This window comes from Entelurus aequoreus, linkage group LG16 (genome assembly GCF_033978785.1).
Source record: "Entelurus aequoreus isolate RoL-2023_Sb linkage group LG16, RoL_Eaeq_v1.1, whole genome shotgun sequence".
Classification (NCBI taxonomy): Eukaryota; Metazoa; Chordata; class Actinopteri; order Syngnathiformes; family Syngnathidae; genus Entelurus; species Entelurus aequoreus.
In genome coordinates this window covers 51,992,392-52,012,000 of record NC_084746.1, presented here as the reverse complement: position 1 = coordinate 52,012,000, position 19,609 = coordinate 51,992,392, and the positions used below count along the sequence as shown (strand labels likewise).

General features: G+C 39.8%; 1 protein-coding gene across 1 annotated transcript; it reads right to left on the bottom strand.

The window, feature by feature from the left end:
- Nucleotides 1-4,577: 4,577 nt before the first annotated feature.
- Nucleotides 4,578-19,564, bottom strand: ndufv2 (NADH:ubiquinone oxidoreductase core subunit V2). Its single transcript, XM_062023296.1, has 8 exons — nt 19,403-19,564; nt 19,110-19,163; nt 14,979-15,041; nt 14,618-14,734; nt 14,367-14,535; nt 12,444-12,553; nt 4,848-4,924; nt 4,578-4,769 (listed from the first exon to the last, which is right to left on the bottom strand). The coding sequence occupies exons 1-8, from the start codon at nt 19,442-19,444 to the stop codon at nt 4,676-4,678; spliced, it is 726 nt and encodes a 241-aa protein (XP_061879280.1). The 5' UTR covers nt 19,445-19,564; the 3' UTR covers nt 4,578-4,675.
- Nucleotides 19,565-19,609: the final 45 nt, after the last annotated feature.

The following is a 19,609-nucleotide window of genomic DNA, read 5'->3' as shown; positions in this document are numbered from 1 at the left end:
TCCCTTCGGGGTCGCGGGGGGCGCTGGAGCCTATCTCAGCTACAATCGGGCGGAAGGCGGGGTACACCCTGGACAAGTCGCCACCTCATCGCAGGGCCAACACAGATAGACAGACAACATTCACACTCACATTCACACACTAGGGCCAATTTAGTGTTGCCAATCAACCTATCCCCAGGTGCATGTCTTTGGAGGTGGGAGGAAGCCGGAGTACCCGGAGGGAACCCACGCAGTCACGGGGAGAACATGCAAACTCCACACAGAAAGATCCCGAGGCCGGGATTGAACTCACGACTACTTAGGACCTTCGTATTGTGAGGCAGACGCACTAACCCCTCTGCCACCGTGCTGCCTTGGGAAATGGTGTTAGATGTAAATATAAACGGAATACAATGATTTGCAAATCCTTTTCAAGCCATATTCAGTTGAATATGCTACAAAGACAACATATTTCATGTTCAAACTCATAAACTTTATTTTTTTTTTGCAAATAATAATGAACTTAGAATTTCATGGCTGCAACACGTGCCAAAGTAGTTGGGAAAGGGCATGTTCACCACTGTGTTACATGGCCTTTCCTTTTAACAACACTCAGTAAAGGTTTGGGAACTGAGGAGACACATTTTTGAAGCTTCTCAGGTGGAATTCTTTCCCATTCTTGCTTGATGTACAGCTTAAGTTGTTCAACAGTCCGGGGGTCTCCCTTCTGCTATTTTAGGTGCCACACATTTTCAATGTCTGGACTACAGGCAGGCCAGTCTAGTACCCGCACTCTTTTACTATGAAGCCACGTTGATGTAACACGTGGCTTGGCATTGTCTTGCTGAAATAAGCAGGGGCGTCCATGGTAACGTTGCTTGGATGGCAACATATGTTGCTCCAAAAGCTGTATGTACCTTTCAGCATTAATGGTGCCTTCACAGATGTGTAAGTTACCCATGTCTTGGCCACTAATACACCCCCATACCATCACACATGCTGCCTTTTACACTTTGCGCCTATAACAATCCGGATGGTTCTTTTCCTCTTTGGTCCGGAGGTCACGACGTCCACAGTTTCCCCAAAAAATTTGTAATGAGTACTCGTCAGACCACAGAACACTTTTCCACTTTGTATCAGTCCATCTTAGATGAGCTCAGGCCCAACGAAGCCGACGGCGTTTCTGGGTGTTGTTGATAAACGGTTTTCGCCTTGCATAGGAGGGTTTTAACTTGCACTTACAGATGTAGCGACCAACTGTAGTTACTGACAGTGGGTTTCTGAAGTGTTCCTGAGCCCATGTGGTGATATCCTTTACACACTGATGTGGCTTGTTGATGCAGTACAGCCTGAGGGATGGAAGGTCACGGGCTTAGCTGCTTACGTGCAGTGATTTCTCCACATTCTCTGAACCCTTTGATGATATTACGGAGCGTAGATGGTGAATTCCCCAAATTCCTTGCAATAGCTGCTTGAGAAAGGTTGTTCTTAAACTGTTCAACAATTTGCTCAGGCATTTGTTGACAAAGTGGTGACCCTCGCCCCATCCTTGTTTGTGAATGACTGAGCATTTCATGGAATCTACTTTTATACCCAATCATGGCACCCACCTGTTCCCAATTAGCCTGCACACCTGTGGGATGTTCCAAATAAGTGTTTGATGAGCATTCCTCAACTTTATCAGTATTTATTGCCACCTTTCCCAACTTCTTTGTCACGTGTTGCTGCCATCAAATTCTAAACTTAATGACTATTTGCAAAAAAAAAGAAAGTTTATCAGTTTGAACATCTAATATGTCGTCTTTGTAGCATATTCAACTGAATATGGGTTGAAAATGATTTGCAAATCATTGTATTCCGTTTATATTTACATCTAACACCATTTCCCAAGTCATATGGAAACGAGGTTTGTATATATATATATATATATATATAAATAAAATAAACACTTGACTTTCAGTGAATTCTAGCTATATATGTATATATATATGTATTTTATTATATATATATATATATATATATATATATATATATATATATATATATATATATATATATATATATATATATATATATATATATATATATAAATAAAATAAATACTTGAATTTCAGTGTTCATTTATTTACACATATACACACATAACACTCCTACTCATTGTTGTATTTGAAAGTGCAATGCTTTGCAGCCAGTAGCACAGCTTTTGAAGGAGCATAGGTATGGGCAGTGTAATATTCTGGGTTGGAGTCAATAAGCAGGCGAGGTGACGAAGTTACGTCTCTTTACTTCATACTTCAGAACCGACTCTCACACTTGCCGTCAGGGTGCGCAAGACAACGTAAACCGTTGGCCAACCAAAAAAGTAACCACAGACCACTATACGGTAGAGTGTTCTGTGGTTACTTTTTTGGTTGGCCAAGCGGACGTGACAACAGGCTGTCCTCACTCAGGTCCGCACGGACCTGGAGGGGGCGTGCCTTAAGTCCGGCTGGAAATCGGGAGAATGGGTGTCCCGGGAGATTTTCGGGAGAGGCACTGAAATTCGGGAGTCTCTCGGAAAATTCGGGAGGGTTGGCAAGTACGCCCAACTTAAACAAGTTGAAAAACTTATTTGGGTACTACCATTTAGTGGTTAATTGTACGGAATATGTACTGTACTGTGCAATCTACTAATAAAAGTTTCAATCAATCAATCAATCAAAATGCTTGAAAACAAAATAGGAGCCTTATTATACAAAAAACAACTTTTTTTTTTTAGCTACAACTGCTGTTGTTGGAGGCATTGGGGAGGAATGTATAAAACAATGTTGCCTTCCAGCCGTTTGGAATTTGCCGTCTTGTGACGTCAGCCAAATATGGTATGCATTTTTAAGTGCTCAGCCAGCGTAGGCCAACAATGTAGTCAATAAGCTCCTTTTTCCACCATCTTGTTGTGGGGCAGACTGGCTCGTGCATGCACATATGCATCCTCCGCTGTTGCCATTTCTAATACAAAGTAGCGTATATAGTTCAAACTTAATCCGTCAGTAGACTCGCTATGGAAGTGCTAACAACTACAGAGATGGTGGGGGAGAAGACACTGTCGAAGCGGAGCCACGTAAAATAAGTGTCCACAAAACGGAGCATCCTGAAAGCGGCTTGAAAACAGTCTGTGAAACATTCCATCTAGGGCTGGGCGATATATAGAATATACTCGATATATCGCGGGTTTGTCTCTCTGCGATATAGAAAATGACTATATCGTGATATTCGAGTATGCGTTCTCACGCAGTTGCTTTTAGCTGCGGGCATTACACTACAGGCTCTTCTTCACTATTTCTTGTCTCTCCTTCTCACAGAGACATAAAACAACGCACCTTGTTACATACGTCACATACGTATACGCCCTCGCTGAGCAGAGAGGTAGCGGCATGGGTAACGTTGGCTGTGGTGTGAGTGGTAATACGAGAGAAAGAAGTTGCGAATCTGGTAACAAATGAAGGAAGAATTAATTCCCAAGAAAAACAGTCTGACGGTGGTTTGGCTTCAAGCGGGAAGATGTCGAACAGAATACCGTAATATGTCAAGTATGCGGCAAAAGCGTTGCTACAAAAAGTAGCAGCACTGCTAATGTGTAGCATCATTTGAAAAGTCACCCGCTAGAGAATGAAGAGTGCTTGAAACTCTGCATGTCAACATCTCCGTTCGGTGCCACACCCAACAACAAGCCGCCCTTTGCAAAACAAAATAAAGTAAAGGGGCTTAGCAGCATTACCACGCAATTTTGAAGATTCAGCCATTCTAACTTTTGTTGGCAAAAAATGTAGGCCCCGTTCTTACCACTTCAAGCAGCTCCTTCAGGTGCTCAAAACTGGCATGTGATTTCAACTTGACCAATACACTTTTGGTCAATTGACTTAGTTGTGATTTCCCTCTCGGCATGAAAGTTTAAAAGTAGCATATATTAATGCAGTATGGACAAGAATGTTTGAATGTAGACACATAGAATCATCATACTGCTGTGAGTATATGCATCAAGTGTTCATTCAAGGCTAAGGCAAAATATCGAGATATATATCGTGTATCGTGACATAGCCTAAAAATATCGAGATATTAATGAAAGGCCATATCGGCCAGCCCTAATTCCATCCATCCATTTTCTACAGCTTGTCCCTTTTAGGGGTCGCGGGGGGGTGCTAGAGCCTATAATCAATGCAAAATGTTGCCCAAAGAACCACCATTACATGCTATGTAGACCAGGGTTCCCCAACCTTTTTCCCACCAGGGACCGGTTTAATGTATGCATTATTTTCACAGACCGGCTTTCTACGTGTGGCATACCTTTGGCTACAATCTGGCACATTAACATTGTACATGTCCATTAATGTGCATTGTCCCATGTACTAAAACAAAGGAGTTGTAATATACATCTATTAACAAGCTTATTGGTGTTTAGTGGGACAGGCGAAAGTTAAGTTGGAGAAAATGCGGTAGTTCATAAATTAATTAATGTTTCTGTGCGGCCCGGTAGCAAATGAGTCACGAACTGGTGGTTGGGGACCACTGATTAAGACCACAAGGATGTGTTTTAAATGTCGGGAGCGGGGGGAAATCATTATACAACCCCTATAATAATAGCCTACAGCAGCACACGTAGAGTCATTTATTTACACATGATCAGTTATCAGATTCAGGCTTTTAAAACCAAAGTTTGAGTTTACAGGTCTGGTCTCACACCAAAGCCGGGCCCTTTAGGAGGTTCTGTCAGGGAAGTCAGTCCACCTGCAGGCTCGCAGGAGAAACGGCCACCTCTACATAGAAAAAAGAGAGAAGATGAGACTCGATACAAAAATGGAACCGCTAACAATGATGTGTATTTATGATTGTACCTGGGTCCGGGTGGTGGGACTATGCCGGCTTTAAGATCATCAATAATCTGTTCCATATCTTTTGGAGTGAGGTCCTCCTGAAAACCAAAACAACAACAAAGCATTATAGTTCATTTAAAAAACATGTCTACTTGGTGGCTCGCCGACTACTTCCTGTTACAAAAGGTGGAAGACTCTACTTGCTAGTTCTGGGAGTGAACTGTTCCATTCATGGTACTGTGACTCTAATCCACAAAATGGATTGCGCTGCCCAAAGTTGTGTGGAAATTACTGCTATTACACATAATCTCCCACTCTGGGTTAATAAATCCATAATAATTATAACATAATAACTAATCGTCTTGTATTGTATTGTGGCCGGGCACATTCATTCAGTTAGTGGCAGAGCATAGCAGCTGTTGCCCAGTGTAAAGTTCAGCTTTACAGATGCCATGTGGTAAAATTGTCTCCTGCGACACATGTAAAGCTCATTACAGCCGCCTGTTAATTTTTTGTTAAGGGGAAAATGTCAATTAATTGTGGCACAGTATCTGATGAAGGTAGTTAATGGACCTGTACCTGTACATGCACAATGACAATAAAGATCATTCATTCATTATTGGAGTAAACACAGCATCTTAGATCACATCCACATGAATAGGGCTGGATAAAATAATCCATTTGATCAATAATGGATACATCTTTCGATATCTTCTGAATTTTTCAATATGGATCCACTTGGCATAATACTGATTACTCCCCTTTGGTAGTTTTGTGCGTGTGGGACGGCAGCAGCAGCAGTATTACACTATGCTAACGTTAGCTTCCAACAACAAGCCGCCCTTTGCAAAACAAAAGAAAGTGAGGGCCTTACCAGCATTACCATGCAATTTTGAAGATTCAAACATTCTAACTTTAGTTGGCAAAAAAATTAGGCCCCGTTGTTACCACTTCAAGCAGCTCCTTCAGGTGCTCAAAACAGGCATGTGATTTGAACTTAATGAAGAAGAGCGAAAATAAGCCAGGGGTCTGGGGGCCGCCGGTCCCCAGCCAGGTGGGAGGACAAGGGGGGGGCAACCTTACTAATGTTCACTTCACAGCAACAGATGGTTTATCTAGTTCAGTGGTTCTTAACCTGGGTTGGATGGAACCCTAGGGGTTTGGTGAGTCGGCCTCAGGGGTTCGGCGGAGGTCAAGACACACCCGACTCATCGTGTAAATAAAAATGTCTCCCTATCGGCGTATTACGGATACGGCAACAGCAGAAGTCACACTGATTTGCAGGTGTGTCATTTGTTGTGATTTATGCACTGTGTTGGTTTTGTTGTTTGAACAAGGTGATGTTCATGCACGCTTCATTTTGTGCACCAGTAAAAAGATCATGGTAACACTTTAGTATGGGGAACATATTCACCATTAATTAGTTGCTTATTAACATGCAAATTAGTAACATATTGGCTCTTAACCAGTCATTATTAAGTACTTATAAATGCCTTATTCAGCATGGCCTTATTATAACCCCAACCCTCTAACCCTGGCCCTAACCCTCTTACCATAACCAAATAACTCTAAATTAAATATGTTCCCCATACTAAAGTGTTACCAAAAACATATAACTTTGTCTTGAATTTGAAAAAAAACAACATTTTATTTTTCACTTAAGAAGGAATGTACATATGAAACTAATGGGGTTCAGTACCTCCAACAAGGTTAAGAACCACTGATCTAGTTACTTACATTATTTTTCACATTACTTTGGCATTTTTGCTTTGATGGCTCTGACATGAGTCTTCTTGGCAAATTTCTGAGCAGCTTGCATTTTCCTTTTTGTTTCTGCTTTAGTGGATTCTGCCTTAGATTTTATAGCCAATTTCTGTCTCTTCGACTCGCTCTCCACTTCTAACTGCTCCAAATGCAAAAATCATAAAGAGTACAAACAATGTTTATTCAGTTAGCTAACTTATTTTATCTGAATAGCCATTTGTGATTTATAGCATGAAATAACATATCTTGCAGTCATGTTGTTTATGCTTAAAAATGATTCAAGTACCGTTTTTTTCGGAGTATAAATCGCTCCGGAGTATAAGTCGCACCGGCCGAAAATGCATAATAAAGAAGGAAAAAAACATATATAAGTCACACTGGAGTATAAGTCACATTTTTTGGGGAAATGTATTTGATAAAAGCCAACACCAAAGATAGACATTTGAAAGGCAATTTAAAATAAATAAAGAATAGTGAACAACAGGCTGAATAAGTGCAGTGTTTCCCACACATTCATTTATTTGTGGCGGCCCGCCACGAAAGAATTACGTCCGCCACAAATAAATAAATAAAACATTTATTTATTTTTTTTTGTCCTGTCCAGCTTCTAATGCAAATCATATAGTTGATGTAGATGCCCATATAGGCTGTTCAGATTTACTTTACAAAAGAGTTTATTTGTTACTGACTGTGGCAGGACACCTCTGCCTCTGTTTCACTTTATGTTGCTGGTAAATAATATGGTTGTAGTAGTAGGCTAAAGTTAAATTATTTAGTATGCACTAATTAAAGGGGCAGAGCTTTAAGAGACATTTTAGCTTTTATATTTTATAAGATATATTTTTTGTAAGAACCACAATTAATAAATATATTTCAGTGAATAACTTATTGTTCAAATCTGTATATAAATATGTACATAAAGTGTTGTAATTATATTGTAAAATGGATGGATGGACGTTTAAAACAAAACTGTTATTAATTAGCAAGTATAAATTTTTTGAGCCTTTTTAGAGAAAATCATATCATTGTAGTAAATTATGCAAATTACTCGATGATGTCATGGTGACCACGCCCATAGCCACGCCCTCACCGCCACAGGTATCTTGGCAGTTTATGGGAAACACTGATGTGTACGTTATATGACACATAAATAACCAACTGAGAACGTGCCTGGTATGTAACTATATAACAAATAACTATAACATATAGAACATGCTATACGTTTACCAAACAATCTGTCACTCCTAATCGCTAAATCCCATGAAATCTTATACGCCTAGTCTCTTACGTGAATGAGCTAAATAAAATTATTTGATATTTTACGGTAATGTGTTAATAATTTCACACATAAGTCGCTCCTGAGTATAAGTCGCACCCCCGGCCAAACTATGAAAAAAACTGCGACTTATAGTCCGAAAAATCCGGTATTCAATGTCAAAATATAAACAGTAGAAATAATGAACAATGTCAGTCACTGTCTTGTTCTAAAACAGCAATGAAAATGAAATGTAGCATTTAGACATGCTATACTGTAGCCAAAGTCATCACGTCTGCCACAATCGTGTGTTCTTAAATGTGTATTCCATGTCGAGTGCAGTTTTGATTTGGGCTTACATGGTAAACAACTCAAATTAATGTGTTGGGCATTGTTTTATCCAGACATTTGTCCAAAAGTGTCCGAGTAAACACATTGTGGGTTTCCTGGACATCGTCTATATTGCTAAAAGAAAAATCTAAGGAAGAGAATCCCTCTGCCATCTTCCACTAGTTTTGTTTAATATATAAATCGCCCGCTTGAATATTCCCTCTTCTCTTCTCCGACTCTCTTGTCGTCATTTGGTATGTGCTGGTCCGTTCTGATTTCCCTTCCTGGTTCGATGACCAGGAATGGTTTGCCCTAATCTTAACCAATCGTGACTCACCATAGTAAACCAACCAACCAATCATGGATTTTCTTATATGTAAGCCAACCAATCATCATTGATATTTCCCGTATATTTTGCCCCCAGCCCGTGGAGTTGCTTCGCTACATAGCTTACATTTTTAGGTTAATCATTTTTAATGGAAAACCGTAGTTTTTACCACTGGATTATCAAAAAGCCGAATTTCTGACTATAGACGGAAAAAAAATCACATGCCTGTCAAAATGAGCCACACTATGTATGATATGATCATGCAACCTGAACTGTTATTTTTATTGATTATTTTTGTAACTCTAAGATGACTGCTGATGTGGTGTGAATTCACTATAAAAAAAGGATGGCAGCCGTAACTCAGGAAACCATAGTTATTTCTGTTTACAAATAGTACTGTTGCGTAATGTGCCAGAAAAACCAAGCATACAGTTCTGGGGCCGTACTTATCAAGCTTCTTAGAGTGCCATTTTACACTTAAGTCCTGAGAATTTGCGAAATTTAGTCCTACTCTCAAACTTAAGAATAAAAGCTTTTTATCAACGTTCTTAAGTCTAAGAATCCCTCCTACTCTCCACGATATTTAAGAGACCTTCAGAGGTGTCTTAAGTGGTTAGGAGTTGCCAGCAGGGGATGGCACTGAGGCGAGAGAGACGTGCGCCAACGTTCAGGGAACGGAACAATGCTTTTTTTTGTTTTGATGACGAGCAGCTGATCAAACGGTATCGTTTAGACAGAGCGGATATTATTTTTGTCACAGATTTAATACTTTTCGATTCCTTGTTGATTTCTGCATGTGTCTGCAGTGGGCTAGTATATATAGAGCCACCCACACCAGTTTCAAATTAGTTGCCTAATTAATGAATTGGAAAGAAAATGTTATGACAGTAGCGTATGTGTGTGGCCGTGAGGTGAGTGACGTCAGTGAGTGTGTGGGCGAGAGAAGAGAGGGAGCGGTAGCGTGAGTGCCGGCGGGGACTAGTTTGTTTTGTATTATTTTGTAGTTTATTGTCAAAATATACACTCCCATTGTCCACTTAAATATTTCCAAGATATTTCTTTATTCTTAGACAAGGGATTCCCTTCCGTGATTGGTCATTTCTATGGACACAGAAATGACGTCACCTAAAATTGCGTTTACGGCACATAGTAATGTCGTAATTCAGCTCTGAGTGTGACACTTAAGATTCAGTCCTACACTTCGCTGAAAGTGTGAGTAAGACGCTTGATAACTAACTTTTAAGTGCAGCTTTCAGCGAAGAATTTAGTTACTCTTAAGTCAACTCTTAGCAGACTTCTTAGGAGTCATTCTAAGAAGCTTGATAAGTACGGCCCCTGGTTTTCACAATAAAATAGCCGTACATTAAATCCTGTTTGACTGCGCAAACAAATTAAAAATCCAAGAAAAGCTTATTATTTTACAGTGGAAGAAACAATACCTCAATGCAATTTGCAGTGATGAAATGTTGCAACGCAAGTACACTTTCACTTTCAACTCCTTTCATAATTGCACTTTGGAGACTTTTTGAGAAAGTTTAACAGATAAGGGGAGTTTTGAATAAAGTCACTTTCTGAGACTGCCATGGGCAATTTGTCCAATCACCAGCAATAGATAACTTGGTCGCTAATTATAACAGCTGTTTTAGTGATATGTTGGATGTACAATGACATGTACCTTAATATTTACAATTAACACACACTTCCAGGACAATAAACATGAATAATTTTCTAAAATCACACGTGCATGCTTGCATGTCTACCGCCGCACAAAAAACACCTATAAATCAATAACTAGCTTACTAAAATAAGGTTTGAAAACATGATAATTTTACACATTTCTAATCACACAAACCTAAAAGCTCAGTTTCACCCATTTACAGGCAAATGCTGAGGTTTTCCAAAAGCTCTTTTTTTTTAAAGGTGACCTATTTTGCCAAAACCTTACCTTACGGTACCTGCTTTTGTGTATTTGAGATCCACATAAAATCAGAAAATTTGAAATCAAACTGTGGAAGTATTGCAGAGATATTTGTAAGACATTTTTGCCTTCCTTCACTGCAAAAAGTCAGTGTTCCAAAAACAAGAAAAAAAAAATACAAAAATGAGGGGTATTTTATTTGAACTAAGCAAAATTATCTGCCAATAGAACAAGAAAATTTGGCTTGTCAAGACTTTCCAAAAATTAGCTAACTTCAATGAACCCAAAAATACCTTAAAATAAGAATATTCTCACTAATAACAAGTGCACTATTCTTGGTAGAAAAAAAAGAGACCTTTTTGCTCAATATGTTGAAAAATATTCTTAAATTAAGTAAATGCTAGTGCCATTATCTTAACATTTCTTGAAACCAGCAAACTTACACTAAAAACTAGTTTATTGTTCTTAATGGAAAGGCAACAAGGCAACCGCTTGTTACTCTCGGGGTCTCCTAGCCGCTCAGGCAAATCATATGGTCTAAAAATGCATTTTTCCATGGATAACATGACATCATCGAGCCAAGTGTGTGCTCTTTCAGTCAATTAGTGCGCATATATACAGCCCGGCACCCGGCCAAAAAATGTTTTATTGTACATTTGAAGAATTTATCTGAATGTGCATGAACTATTTCTGTTCAAAATTGTTAGAAATGTCAAATGTTTAAATATTAACTGTCAGTTTACTGTACTGTGCCAACTGTACTACTATATGAGTATGTAGTTTCTATTGTTTCATTGAAAATAAAACAGCAAAGTCCATTTGGCTGTCATCTGTTTTAATTATGAGACGCAATTGTGTAGAAGTCATGATTTTTTTGTTTCATGCTTGAAATAAGAAATGATTACTTTAAAAAAGTAGTTTTCTACTTGTGAGTGTTGATGACACACACTGCAACAGTTGATATTCTAGTTTCAAGCATGTTTAGGTCATAAAAACTCAGCAACAAGCTGTAATATCTTACTGAGATCATTTAGGACCAAAACCCTTCAAACAAGTAAAACACTCTAACATAAAATCTGCTTAGTGAGAAGAATTATCTTATCAGACAGAAAATAAGCAAATATCACCCTTATTTGAGATATTTCATCTTACTTAGATTTCAGTTTTTGCAGTGTTCATACTTCCTCCAGTCGAACCGTTTTGATATTTGCGATGACCTGTGACGTCTGCGGATATCTCCATATATTGGAAATTTACACAAAGATCTTTGCACATTGTATTCTGACGCTTTAGTCTATAAGCTCCTTCTTTTTCTCTGTTCTCTTGTCGTGGGGCAGGCTGGCTTGTACATGCACATGCATGCTCTGCTGTTGTCATTTGTAATACAAAGTAGTGTATATAGTTAAAGTTAAAGTACCAATGATTGTCACACACACACTAGGTGTGGCGAAACTATTCTCTGCATTTGACCCATCACCCTTGATCACCCCCTGGGAGGTGAGGGGAGCAGTGGGCAGCAGCGGTAGCCGCGCCCGGGAATAATTTTTGGTGATTTAACCCCCAATTCCAACCCTTGATGCTGAGTGCCAAGCAGGGAGGTAACGGGTCCCATTTTTATAGTCTTTGGTATGACTCGGCCGGGGTTTGAACTCACAACCTACCGGACACTAACCACTAGGCCACTGAGTAGGTCGAACTTATATCTGTCAGTAGACTCCATACGGAAGCGCTAAAAAGTACAACATGGCTGGCAGGGAGAAGAGGCAGTCGAAGCGAAGGCACGTAAATAAAACCGCCCACAAAATTGCACATCATGGAGAGACGATCAGAAAACAGCTTAAAAAACGGTGTGCAAAATTTTGCCCAAAGAACAACCATTACATGTTATATAGACCACAGAGAAGTGTTTTAAATGTAGGTTAAAACATCATAATATGACCTCTTTAAGGGGAAAAATCAATTGTATCAACATTTGTGTACTTTCAGGGATGACAAAGTGATTATTTAAGGAATCAAACTCACATAGTAGTTGTCATTGATCTGCACCATTGGGGCGTTCACACAGGCACCGAGGCATTCCACTTCTATTAGTGTGAACATCTTGTCTGGAGTGGTCTCTCCAACCTTGATACCTGCGTGGAAACACACGACGCAAATGAAAGCGCCGAAATAGATCGAATTGTGATTCTTCTTTATGAATCTGAACCGATTGAAATTTTTCAATAGTCAATTTTTTAAAATAATTAAGCCATCTCTACATTTATTCAGTGCAAGTATACATCAGCAGCCAAGAGGAGATTTTGTAACCTGTTTTGAAAAGGTTTTATTATCATTTATATACTAAATAATATTGCGAGTATCGGTTTGAATCGTTTTCCATGGCTTCTCCAAACTCCTCCCATGTCCGAGTTTTTGCCTCTATTAGGTAATAGGTCTATTCAGGTGTGCTGGAGAGGAGGCTACGCCGGATAGTCGAACCTCGGATTCAGGAGGAACAGTGCGGTTTTCGTCCTGGTCGTGGAACTGTGGACCAGCTCTATACTCTCGGCAGGGTCCTTGAGGGTGCATGGGAGTTTGCCCAACCAGTCTACATGTGCTTTGTGGACTTGGAGAAGGCATTCAAAAGTGTACCTCTGGAAGTCCTGTGGGGAGTGCTCAGAGAGTATGGGGTATCGGACTGTCTGATTGTGGCGGTCCGCCCCCTGTACGATCAGTGTCAGAGCTTGGTCCGCATTGCCGGCAGTAAGTCGGACACGTTTCCAGTGAGGGTTGGACTCCGCCAAGGCTGCCCTTTGTCACCCATTCTGTTCATAACTTTTATGGACAGAATTTCTAGGCGCAGTCAAGGCGTTGAGGGGATCCGGTTTGGTGGCTGCAGGATTAGGTCTCTGCTTTTTGCAGATGATGTGGTCCTGATGGCTTCATCTGGCCAGGATCTTCAGCTCTCACTGGATCGGTTCGCAGCCGAGTGTGAAGCGACTGGGATGAGAATCAGCACCTCCAAGTCCGAGTCCATGGTTCTCGCCCGGAAAAGGGTGGAGTGCCATCTCCGGGTTGGGGAGGAGACCCTGCCCCAAGTGGAGGAGTTCAAGTACATCGGAGTCTTGTTCACGAGTGAGGGAAGAGTGGATCGTGAGATCGACAGGCGGATCGGTGTGACGTCTTCAGTAATTCGGACGCTGTATCGATCCGTTGTGGTGAAGAAGGAGCTGAGCCGGAAGGCAAAGCTCTCAATTTACCGGTCGATCTACGTTCCCATCCTCACCTATGGTCATGAGCTTTGGGTTATGACCGAAAGGACAAGATCACGGGTACAAGCGGCCGAAATGAGTTTCCTTCGCCGGGTGGCGGGGCTCTCCCTCAGAGATAGGGTGAGAAGCTCTGTCATCCGGGAGGAGCTCAAAGTAAAGCCGCTACTCCTCCACATGGAGAGGAGCCAGATGAGGTGGTTCGGGCATCTGGTCAGGATGCCACCCCAACGCCTCCCTAGGGAGGTGTTTAGGGCACGTCCGACCGGTAAGAGGCCACGGGGAAGACCCAGGACACGTTGGGAAGACTATGTACCCCGGCTGGCCTGGGAACGCCTCGGGATCCCTCGGGAAGAGCTGGACGAAGTGGCTGGGGAGAGGGAAGTCTGGGCTTCCCTGCTGAGGCTGCTGCCCCTGCGACCCGACCTCGGATAAGCGGAAGAAGATGGATGGGGTTTGAATTGAGAATCGTCCCCCTAAGAATCCTAATCAAAATGAATTGTGACTTGTTAGATTCACATCCCTAATATAAACATTTAAGTCCTGTTGACTGTTTGACCTGCACTCATAGCTGCATGTCTGGATTTATTATCTTCAGTATACGCAATAAAGGTTTTTTACCCTCTCAGTTTCCGTCTCTTCATTGGTGACGGGACATAAACCATAATAAACTTGCCTGCTTACTACGCTTACTTACCAAGTTTGTTTTTGATGGTCTCCAGGATGCTGTCGGAGTTGCACAGCATGCACGGCGTGGTCGTGCAGATCTGAATGAAGTATTTTCCCACAGGCTGGCGCAGGAACATGGTGTAGAACGTCGCTACCTCATACACCCTCATCGGCGGGATTTCCAACACTTCGGCCACCTGGATGAAAACAAAAAAGGCACGTTCAAGCAGGCTGTGATCCTAAATACCGACTGTCGAGGCAGACAAAATGGCTCTGTGCCTTGTTCATGACGGAGATGGGAAGCCATCCATGTTGTCTCTGGGCTAAATCCAACACGGGGATGGTCGCCGCTTGCTTGTGGCCATCGGGGTACATTGAAATAATGGCTTCAATTCTCTGCGGACACAAAGTATGTTTTCACATGAATTGACATTGGTTATGCCATTTGACAACAAAAGAACACAGTTTTGATGAATTAGCTTTTTTATAATGTGTCAGTATTGCATAAGGTGACTAATGCTAAAACTGGTTTCAAAGTTTAACTAAACTCCCATTGAAGGCGCAAATGACTAACAAACAATCAGATGATTATACGCAAAGTCATGGCTTTGAATCAGCACATTGTGACGGGAAGTGGTACCTTTTTGTTCTCCTCTGTGAACTCGAACGGCGTTTCAAGGTTGTTGTCTGCCGTATCTCTGTGCTGAAACAAAGATCACGAATGAGGTGACATGCCATTGAAAATCACGTCAATGTAGGTTTACTGATCTAACATGAGGAAACGCTGGAGACTTTTGTTCTGGTTAATGCTGAGAAGCTTGGTCGGGTTTTGCTACTAAAAAACCCTTCACATGTTTTTTAGATTCAGTTCCATCCTGATTTTTTTTTTATATTTTACGGATCTTTGAGAGAGGACATTTTTACAGCAGTGGTGAGGCCCCTGCTAAAAGAAGCAATTTAGATGCTGGAATTTTTAATAATTATAGACCAGCATCAAACTTAACTAAAAGTTTGGAAGAAAATGTTTTTAAACAACTAAATTTTTATTTTTTTTACATGCTTGTATGTATATATTTAAAAACATTTTTCAAATGTAATATTTTAGAGACATTTCCGTCTGGATTTTGGGTGAAGTACAGTACAAAGACGGCCCTTTTGAAGATCGTAAACGATCTCGGCTTGAGTGCTGCTGACCAAAAACGTTCAGTCTTGGTGATACTGGATCTTAGCGCTGACTCCAACACCTGGTGGGCTTCTCTGGTACTGTTTACAAGTGCTTCACTTCCCATCTCTCACACAGAAATGTATTGGGAAGTATGGATACAAGCTCCTCAAAAATGCTGGTGTGGGGTCAAGGATTTATTTTAGGCCCAATTTATTTGAATATTTCCAAGATTCCTCTTGACACTGTCATCAGGTGACGTGGAATTAGTTATGCTGATGACACACATGTACATTTCCATGCCTCCCGATGACCAACTGATACTCTTTATTCAATAGGCATTGTTTTTAAGTCTGTAAATCACAATATGTTGCATTTCTTTTATGTAAAAAAAAGTGCTTTATAAATAATTTGATTTGATAAATAAAGCCAACAAGCAGATGAGCCCATAAGAGCAAAGAGTAATTTGGCATATTATACTAAGTTAAACAAACACCTTTTACTAACGCTATCAAGTATCATGGCATAATTGACATTAGAATAGAACCAAGGTATGAATCAAACATTTCCATTTAGAGACAATGAATCTCTAGGATGTTGCCATTACATCACAGCACTGTAGCTCTCATAACAAATTAAACAGCTCCTGGACAACTATTAGCTTAGGGTATTGTCTTACAGATAACATAGCATAGTCTTGTTGGTTACATGTCGGCCTTCTTCAGTCAACAACGACTCTGCTGTTTGCAGAGAAGAGGTGGACGCCATATTGTTCCCCATTTCACATTGAATAGTTTACTTAATAAAAGGTGTTTGTTTCGTTATACAATTAATCAGAGCTGGAAATACGTTGAATCCCAAAAGTATTCACAGCGTTTTAAAAAATTTTCCCCACAATTTGTTATGTTAAAGCCTTATTCCGAAATGGAATAATCTATTTTTGTCCTGACAAATTCTACACACAATACCCAACAATGACAAAGTCATTCAAATTTTTTAAGCAAATTTATTAAAAATAAAAAACTAAGAAATCTCATGTATTAAAGCATTCACGGCATTTGACACGAAGCTAAAAAGTGAGCTCAGGAGTCAACCTGTGGTAAATTCAGTTAGTTGTACATGATTTGGAAAGGCACATTATATATATATATATATACCGTATTTTTCTGACTATGAGTCGCAGTTTTTCTCATAGTTTGGCCCGGGGGTGCGACTTATACTCAGGAGCGACTTATGTGTGAACTTATTAACACATTACCGTAAAATATCCAATAATATTATTGATGTCATTCACGTAAGAGACTAGACGTATAAGATTTCATGGGATTTAGCGATTAGGAGTGACAGATTGTTTGGTAAACGTATAGCATGTTCTATATGTTATAGTTATTTGAATGACTCTTACCATAATATGTTACGTTAACATACCAGTTGGTTATTTATGCCTCATATAACGTACACTTATTCAGCCTGTTGTTCACTATTCTTTAGACATTTTAAATTGCCTTTCAAATGTCTATTCTTGGTGTTGGCTTTTATCAAATAACTTTCCCCAAAAAATGTGACTTATACTCCAGTGCGACTTAAATATGTTTTTTTCCTTCTTTATTATGCATTTTCGGCCGGTGCGACTTATACTCCGGAGCGACTTGTAGTCCGAAAAATACGGTATATATATATATATATATATATATATATATATATATATATATATATATATATATATACATATATATATACGATATATATATATATATATATATATATATACATATGGTATATATATATATATATATATATATATATATATATATATATATATATATATATATATATATATATATATATATATATATATATATATATATATATATATATATATAAGAACCAACGGAGTCCCTGAAATCCACTTTGTGCACCACTGTGAATCAAACAGTAACATGCAGCTATCTTTTGAAAGGTAAGAGGAAATATCTGAAATATTGACAATTGGTCAAAATTCCTATTACAATTTTCTTTCTTTCAATTCTCTGTGGACACAAAGTATGTTTTGACATGAATTGACATGGGTTATGTCATTTGACAACAAAAGAACACGGTTTTGATAAATTTGCTTTTTTTTAAATTATGTGTCAGGATTGCATAAGGTGACAAAAGCTAAAACTGGTTTCAAGGTTTAACTAAACTCCCATTGAACGCGCAAATGACTAACAAACAATCAGATGATTATACGCATGTACAGAATCAATGTACAGAGACATCCTGGATGAAAACTAACACTTCCCATCCAACCTGATGAAACGGTAAGAGGTGCTGCAAAGAGGAATGGGCTAAACTGCCCAAAGATAGGTGTGCCAAGCTTCTGGCATCCATCATATTAAAAAATATTTGATGCTGCAATTGCTGTCAAAAATGCATCAACAAAGTATTTGTGTGTGTGACAATCATAGGTACTTTAACTTTATTGAGAAAAGGCTGTGAATACTTACAGTATGTACACACGATATACTCGTTTTTTTTTCATAAATTACCGAAAATTTCTACAAATAAAAAAAAAAAAATGTTTTTCACATGGTCATTAAGGGGTTTTGTGTAGAGATGTCCAATAATATCAGACTGCCGATATTATCGGCCGATAAATGCTTTAAAATGTAATATCGGAAATTTTCGGTAGCGGTTTCAAAAAGTAAAATGTATGACTTTTTAAAACGCCGCTGTGTACACGGACGTAGGGAGAAGTACAGAGCGCCAATAAACCTTAAAGGCACTGCCTTTGCGTGCCGGCCCAGTCACATAATATCTACGGCTTTTCACACACACAAGTGTATGCAAGGCATACTTGGTCAACAGCCATACAGGTCACACTGAGGGTAGCCGTATAAACAACTTTAACACTGTTACAAATATGTACACTGTGAACCCACACCAAACAAGAATGACATACACATTTCGGGAGAACATCCACATCGTAACACAACATAAACACAACAGAACAAATACCCAGAACCCCTTGCAGCACTAACTCTTCCGGGACGCTACAATATACACCCCCCGCTACCCACCTAAACCCCGCCACTCTCAACCTCTTCATGCTCTCTCAGGGAGAGCATGTCCCAAATTCCAAGCTGCTGTTTTGAGGCATGTTAAATAATGCACTTTGTGACTTCAATAATAAATATGGCAGTGCCATGTTGGCATTTTTTTTCCATAACTTGAGTTGATTTATTTTGGAAAACCTTGTTACATTGTTTAATGCATCCAGCGGGGCATCACAACAAAATTAGGCATAATAATGTGTTAATTCTGTATATCGGTATCGGTTGATATCGGAATCGGTAATTAAGAGTTGGACAATATCGGAAATCGGCAAAAAAAAAGCCATTATCGGACATCTCTAGTTTTGTGTGTAGAATTATTAGGACATAAATGAATGTAATCCATTTTGGAATAAGACTAACATAACATAATGTGGAAAAAGTGAAGCGTTGTGAATACTTTCCTGATGCAAGGTTTAACAAATGTGACATGAATGAAAGTAATTCTTCATCCATTGTATCTTCATTATATTCAGGTAAAGGTTTGCATAAGTGATGTTTCGAGTGAGCTCACCACAAAGATGCCACCAGCTCCGGTACGTGCAGCAGACCGATGCAGACCCCTCACCTGCAAGCATAGAAGACCCTTTATTAATGTCGACTAAACAAATAAACACACTTTGTGTAAGACTATATCTGTACGCATTTGACAGCTGTAAGTTGTGCGGGCTAGCATGCTAACGTTAGCCTAGCTTAGCTGTTAGCTTAGCGGTCTTGCCCTTGTCAAGTGTCAGTCCATTCTATCACAAACACGCGTGAAATAGACAAAAAGTCGCCACAAATATACGTGACACATCTCCACCGTACCGTCTGCGACACCACAGATCGAGCAAGCGCGGAGAAAAACATGCCGAGGGTTTGGCGTTGAATCCCCGGCTAGTCAACAAACGGACGGGACGACCGCAGCGAACATGAGCGCGTCGACTCTCGATTAACCACGTCTGACTGACTGATGACGTCACTCAGTCAGGCGAGAGGCAGGGCGATTTAGCGATTGAATCGAGCACAGATTGA

Excerpts from the sequence above, each read along its gene's own strand:
- ndufv2 (XM_062023296.1), bottom strand. The coding sequence starts at position 19,444 with ATGTTTTTCTCCGCGCTTGCTCGATCTGTGGTGTCGCAGACG. Across the intron at positions 19,164-19,402 it reads GATCTGTGGTGTCGCAGACG|GTGAGGGGTCTGCATCGGTC; the intron begins GTACGGTGGAGA and ends CTATGCTTGCAG. Across the intron at positions 12,554-14,366 it reads GACCATCAAAAACAAACTTG|GTATCAAGGTTGGAGAGACC; the intron begins GTAAGTAAGCGT and ends GTTTCCACGCAG.